The 7,574-nt window shown below is 37.7% G+C and overlaps 1 protein-coding gene across 1 annotated transcript; it reads right to left on the bottom strand.

Moving 5' to 3' along the window:
* Positions 1-2,000: 2,000 nt before the first annotated feature.
* Positions 2,001-5,445, bottom strand: LOC119427357 (B2 bradykinin receptor). The gene is made up of 2 exons (XM_037694959.1): positions 5,338-5,445; positions 2,001-3,039 (listed from the first exon to the last, which is right to left on the bottom strand). The coding sequence occupies exons 1-2, from the start codon at positions 5,355-5,357 to the stop codon at positions 2,001-2,003; spliced, it is 1,059 nt and encodes a 352-aa protein (XP_037550887.1). The 5' UTR covers positions 5,358-5,445.
* Positions 5,446-7,574: the final 2,129 nt, after the last annotated feature.

Raw genomic sequence — 7,574 nt, 5'->3', positions numbered from 1 at the left:
TTGGATCAAGCACTGAACATGTTTTACAGAGTTAGTCTGCAGCTGATTGTTTAAAGAAAAATGTATGATTTGAGTGCTGACAGCCAGTGCACACATTTAAGTTGAAAGGTACACATGTCAAACAGAATGTAGAAATAGTCTTTATAATATACAACACTGAACATGACCCTGAAGCACCAGCTTTGGAATTATACACAACAGATTTTACATGTTGGAGAAGTAAAAAAAAGACAGTCAAGATATGACACTCAGACAGAAATACATGGAATAAAGTTGAAGCTTATTCTTGATTTTACTATTTGAGGGTGTTTTTTGTGTGTGTCTGCCTACATGTTTATTGTTCCACAATAATTTCAGCCCTGGCATATATGTGGTAAAATCTCAGTTTTCTGTTGGCCACAGCTCGCCTCCATTTTGCGGACACCTTAGGGTGTACCCACAGCCACAATCCCACAATGAGTCAACACTGAGCCATTAGACGGCTTTCTGGAAAGAAATACAAAACAGGTTGGCTGATGTTCTTCGCAGACCACAAAAAGGAAAATGATTGTTTGCCTCAACTGGAAAATCTTTGACAGAGTTCTGCTTTAACTCTGAGTCAAAAGCACCAGTCTTTCTGAGCAGTTGTTTTGACTTGTAAAGGATCGGGTTTTTTTATTAGTCTGAGATTTAAATGTTTTACAAAGATGCAAAACATTTTACAAGCCATGCCGTTTTATTTGCTTGTCATGAACAAACATTTATTTACATGTATATAAATCAAAACTCTTTCAAGAAAGGTTCATTTACAGATATAATTTAACAACTATATATGATTACGTCACATGAACACATTTACAACGCTGATGTTTCCCAAAGCTTGACTCAGTCATTTTATCACAAGCACTGATTAACATTTCCATTTAATGAAAGAAAAATTATATTTTGCAATATGTTAAAATAAATAAAGTAACTTCACTTGGACATAACATAAACCGTACATAATTTACAGAACCACAAAATAAAACTTAATTAAATAGTGAGAAATGTTTTTTTTTTTTTAAGATATTGTCCTGTTGCATGCTCAACAATGCTCAATAATCCAGGTAGAAAAATCTAACAAAGTTAAGTCAGGTCCTCTGGACGGGGAAAAATAAATTGTTGAAAAGTTTTGTCTTTTATCCAAAAGTCTTCTTCAGTCTGAGGAGCTACAACAAACTCATCTTATAAATGACACTTTCTCATAGTGCAGGGGTGTCAAACTCACTCACAAAAGGGGGCCAACATTAAAATATTTTTCAAACTAAGGGCCAATTTCAGAATCTACATTAACTCAAATCAGATACCCAACATCTTTTCTTGGTCACAGGTTCCTCAACAAGAATTTGATTGGTCTCATTTGATGTTCTCTGTTGTGCTTTTGACATCATAATCAAAGATTACTGAAATAAATTAAAGAGAAGTATTTTACATTAAAAAAAACATCTTGAGCACCAGATAAGATGTCAACGAGGGTCACAGTTGGGCCCTGGGCCTTGAGTTTGACACGTGTGCCATAGTGTGATGGTGACAGTCCAAAACTAGTTGTTCACATGATCAAGGAGGACCATCAGCCTGAAGACCGATTGTTAGTGCCCTGCTGGCCGCTTGCTATTCACAGAGGGCTGAGTGATTCTAGCAATATCTTACAATACTTACAATGTTGTTATTGCTAGTATCACTCAGCTCTCTTTGACCAGCGATTGACCATCAGGGCACTAACGATCGGTTGCTAGGCTGAATCTTTATCATGTGATCAACTGGTTTTGGATGTCATCATCAAACTGGTTGATCCACTTTGAGAAGGTGCTGTTTATAAGACTGAGTTTGTTTGTTTTATCTGTCCAGAGGACCTGACTTAACTTTGTTAGGTTATTTAGATAATATTTTAATTGCTTTTTTGATATTTTTAGGGCTACATAATTACAGTACAAATATTTACAATTCATTTTAGAACGAAATGTTCAACTCTGCCCGATGCTTTACACCAATGTTTTGAGAGTAGAAGACAAGTTTGAGCGTGTGGACTCAGAGGTCATCGTTCTCTTAATATTCCACTGCTTCATGAATTCTTGGACTTTTCTTCTGAAGTTCTTTCCAACAATAACATACAGGATTGGGTTGAGCACGCTGTTGAAAAATCCCAAGTAGGTGAAGAGCTGGTTGCAGATATCTAATGCAGATGAGAGGTGACACCCTATGAGGACCTCAGCTCGTAACAGCATATCCAAAATGGTGACGAGGTGGAATGGCACCCAACATATGAGGAAGGCCAGGAGGACCGCCAGTATCAAGACTGTGGCCTTCTGCTCCGTTTTCTCAGCATTGAACCTCTCTAATCCTTGGCTTTTTAAAGCTTGAATGATCTTCACTGTACAAAAAGAGATGATTGAAAAAGGAATGATGAAGTTAAAAACCAGCAACATCCCATCAAAAATCAGCTCAGCAGTTTTGCTTGGATATTCCAGAATGCATGCATGAACACCATACTCAGAGAAATGTTTCACTTCTCTAAATATGAACGTGGGTATGCTCAGCAGCAAGCCAACCCCCCACGTCAGCAGACAGCCTAGTTTGGCATACTTTGGTCTGCGCATTCTTCCATGCGATAAAGCATGCACCAGTGCTAGGTATCGATCTATGCCAACTAAAACAAGGAAATAGATGCTGGAGTAGACGTTTAATTTAATGCCCACGTTGACAATTTTGCACATGAATAGTCCAAACGGCCAGTCAAAGTTATTGGAGATGTTGACTGCCCAGAAAGGCAAACAGGACACCAGGATAAGATCAGCTGCAGCCAGATTGCTCAGATAGATCTCAGCTACTGTACAGGGCTTCTTATGGAGGCAGAAAACTATCAGGACAAAGAGGTTCAATATAATTCCCAGCACACTGATGATCAGGATATACACAGGCTGACTGGTGTAGAACGATTCCCAGGCCTCTGTTTCTGGACAGTAAAACTTGCTGGTGTCATTGTGTTCTTTATCTAGTGCAGTGGTGTTGAAGCCAGGGATGCTGTGAAGAAGGAAAATTTATTAGACAAAAAAAAAAAAAGAAACAAGTGAACAATCTTAAAACATTAAAAATAATGTTTTTTTGTTTTTTTTTATTTAGTTTATTAAAAATGTCCATAAGAAAATCCATACTAAAAACACAATTGTAGTAAATATTCAACTTCTTCCAGACACGTTATAAACATTTCCAAATAAATTGTCTACCCACATGATTTATTTTGGGAGGTTTTTTTTTTTCTTTCTCTCTCATCTCTGCCTGTTGTGGAAATGTTTAATATTGGTTCATCCCATGACTTGTTCAACTGGAACATTTCCACAGTTTGTCCATGTTTACTCCTGTTTTAAGCTACCATAAAACATGACCGAACATTTAGATCAGCAGAGTTTATCAAGGCACTACCAGAAGAGATATAAAGAAACAAGAGTTTCAAAAGTTCCTAATAGTTTAATAAAGTTAAATCAGGTCGTCTGAACGGATTTAAAATAATAATAATAATAATAATAATAATAATAACGGTTTCATCTTTTATCCAAAAGACTTCTTCAGTCTGAGGAGCTGCAACAAACTCAGTCTTAAAAATAGCACCTTCTCATACTGGATCTACCAGTTTGTTGTTGACACCCAGAACCAGCTGTTCACATGATCAAGGAGGACCAAAATTGGAAAATTGGACATGGAGGCCTCCATCCCGTTTAAAGATGGACAAGTTTTTCTTCACAAAGATGGCCTCCTTCAATTCTCTCTCAAGCCAGCGTTCCTCTCTATCAGTCCAGGACTCTGTGGTCTACACTCATCTCCAGGCCAGCGGTCACTCTTTCAGGAATGAAGATGTTCACATCCTTGATTGAGAGGAACGATGTTTGAGAGAAGTGACGGAAGCCATTTTGTGAAAAGAAATCGTCCATCATTAAACAGGGGTGGAGGCCTCCGGGTTCAACTGTCCCCCTATTACAGTGCTGTGATTGCTAGTATCACTCAGCACTCTGTGAATAGCAAGCGGCCATCAGATCACTAACGGCCAATTGTTAGGCTGATGGTCCTCCTTTATCAAGTGAACAGTTAGTTCTGGATGTCAACAACAATCTGGTTGATCCACCATGAGAAGGTGCTATTTATAAGACTGAGTTTATTGCAGCTCCTCAGACTGAAGAAGTCTTTTGGATAAAAGATGAAGCATTTCAACATTTTTTTTTTTAATCCGTCCAGAGGACCTGTTAGATTTTTCTATTTGGATTATTGAGCATACGCCAGGATATTTTATTTCCCACTGCTGTCTTCATTCATACTCATCTGCTCACACAGACTGTTCGTGCTGCTGTTCAACGTATTGTTTTTGTACTACAAGTGCTTAGCGTATTTTTAGTTTAACATTTTTCTTAGTTCATATCTTCGATTTTATTACTGTTTTTCTTTTACATTTTATATTTTTGTTGGATGTAACTGGGACCCTGTTTACACAATTTCATTCCACCACATGTCCCACGTGTGGTGTGTATAACAAATAAAGAAACTGTGACTTTGACTTTGATATTGTCTTAATCTTCTGTGTGTATCGCAGTAATCGAAACAACTGCTTCCTCCTCTGCAGCCATAAATTGTAATCACCAGTCAGACAGCACATGTAATTATTTTACCTGTTTCCTGCAGAATAGTAATTGCCATATTACAGTAATGAGCAACTCTATCTGCTAAATTATCCTCTTGTGTATGTGTGCATCTGTTTGTGTGTCTGAACAATATCAGACATTAACCATCAGATTCAGTACTCTGTTCTATTTACCATCAAAGCATTGCTAAGATTTACCCATTTAATTACATGAAAGGCAGTTCAAAAACAATAAATGTACTGTTTCTGCTGCTGAGTAAAGAATGCTTTAGTTTCATGATTTTATGCAAGATTGCAGAAGTTCCTGTTGCAATTTGTGCTTTCTAGTGAATACAAGTTTGGCATTTTTAAAAGAAGCTGTCACAGTCAGAAACTGAAATAGTCAGAAAAGGGAAAAAGGATGTGATTTAAAATGTGTGAAAGTTTACTGAGATTAAGTTAAAACATCAAAGACACATCTCTATGAGGAGCAAAAGGATCTAGTTTTCCATCTATATGAATTTCAATAACTACATATGATTATAATAAAACATATTGTATCTTACAATAAATAATTTAAATTAGAATTACTTTTACAAGTCAACTAATTTTGAACAAACAATAATTTCTGACAAACTGTAAAACAATGTGTTACTACGATTTCTAACTCTTCAAAGAACAAAAGGAAATAATTCAAATATAAAACATTATACCTTGTTGGCTGAAGAGTCATATTTCCTGAGAATGTCCAGATGTGAAAATTCCAGATGCTCTGCTTTACTGCTACGAGTTTACCGTCTGCACTCTACCCTGCCTGTCTCTGACTCGCTCTGTCTTGAGTAAACTGCAATTAGTGTGATGTCAGCCAAAAAGGCACGGCGAGTTTACTCTGTAGTCAGCGTGGTCTGCAAGTGATGACTGGCTCTTGTATTTGTTCACTACCCTCTTTACAATCAGACTGTACAGCTTTCTGCCTGTCTAATCTGACAGCTGAGTTACATCTGGATGAAAATGAAAAGGTAAAAGGTATGGACAATATATGTTCATTTGGATGATTTTATACTGTATATAACTACGGTGTAATTGAAAAACGCAGGCAAAGAGCTGTGACTATATTATTTATCAAACAGTAAGTGTGATGAAGATGCTGTTTGTGAAATCTTCAGGACACCCTTGTTGCTTCCTTAGGATTTCAGATAGTGACTAGAATCTGGGTCCTCCTAAAACAATGTACTTGATATAGTTATCATCAGAGACTATAAGCATATCCATAAAATCAGAAGTGCTGACAGGCAACTATTACCTCAATGTTAAAGAGGAAAGACATGGATGCACTGACACTGGTATTATTAACAGGTTCTGATGACGTGTTTGTATATCTGTACTTGTACTTGGCTGTTCAGATATTACAGTACAAATACCACTTTAAAGCAGCATAATGTTCACCTCTCAGTTGAGCAGTGGGACCTTTGAGAAAGTGCAATGTCTGCCATGTGGAGGTTTTTAAATTGAGAAATGGTGGCAAATGTGAAATCTACATCTTTTCATTCAATTCATTCAACCTTTATTTAGACAGGTAAATTCCATTGAGCCTCGAGGACTCATTTACAAGAGAGACCTGATTTCAACAAAGAATGATGACAACAATGGACAACAGCGACACAATAAACAGTTATAAAAAGTCATACCATTTTTTTTTAACAAATAGTATGGCGAAAAAAGAAAAGTAACAAAAAACAGCTAGATTCTAAGGCGGATCTTGCCCTTTCAGCACAAGTAGTTTGGTAACACATCTAAAAAACACACCAGAACACTGAAGATGTAAAACTGCTACAGTAGCATCTCAACCATCTCACTGCTCAACAATGGAGGCAGTTGAAAAAGTCTATTTCTGTCCTGCTCCCTCTTAGAAGTTAACGCCAAAAGGAAGCCTCTATGGTTTTAAGACTTGTTTTCAACCTAATTGTACCACCATAAACATCCATAATTCTTGTGATCTTCCAAAAAATACTTTAGTATTTTTACAAAAATACTTGTTTTTGTAAAAATAAGTCAGTATTTGAGTTAGATACAAACTTCCATTTTGATGTTTCTGCATCTAGCCGTAAGAAAGGTCAATACTGAAAATTAGGTTGCAACAAGCAAGGTTGGGGGCAGCTGTTGCTGAGTGGATAGAGCAGTTGTCCTCCAATGGGAGAGTTGAGAGTTCAATTCCACCAGCAGTCACATGCTTGTGTCCTTGGGCAAGACACTGAATCCTTCATTGCCTCTGATGAGTATCCGATTGGTGTATGAATGTGATCTAAAAGCACTGGAAAATCTCTTTAGAGAGAAATGTTCAATTAGTTTTGTAGAGATCTAGTAGAGTGCTGTCTGAATGTGTGTAGATGGGTAAATTAGGGACAGATTGTGCTGTAAAGTGCTTTGAGTATCTTAATTAGATAGAAAGGCACTAAATAAGTATAGTCCATCCATCCATTATCTTCACATGCGTCTTCCTTTTCGAGTCACGTGACTCACTGGTGCCCATATCCAGCAGTCCCTGTGAGAGAGGTGGGGGGGACACCCTGGACATGTCTCCAGTCCATCACAGGGACACATAGAGACAAACGAGGCAAAGAACCATTCACTCTCTCACTCAAACCTAGGGATAATTTAGAGTTACCATTAGTCTAACATGCATGTTTTTGGTCTGTGGGAGGAAACTGGAGCACCTGGAGAAAACCCACGCAGCACGGAGAGCACATGCAAACTCCACCCTTAAAGGCCCCATACCGGGGATTAGAACCAGGGACCTTCTCGTTAAGAGGCAACAACTCTTCCAACTAAGCCACCATCCATTTACATCAAAATCCATGATGGCAAACACACACACACGCATGCACGCACACACACACACACACACACACACACACACACACACACATATACTTTGTATATACTGAATATA

This window comes from Nematolebias whitei, chromosome 21 (genome assembly GCF_014905685.2).
Source record: "Nematolebias whitei isolate Nwh7 chromosome 21, NemWhi1, whole genome shotgun sequence".
Taxonomy (NCBI): domain Eukaryota; kingdom Metazoa; phylum Chordata; class Actinopteri; order Cyprinodontiformes; family Rivulidae; genus Nematolebias; species Nematolebias whitei.
This window is presented reverse-complemented; position numbering and strand designations above follow the sequence as displayed.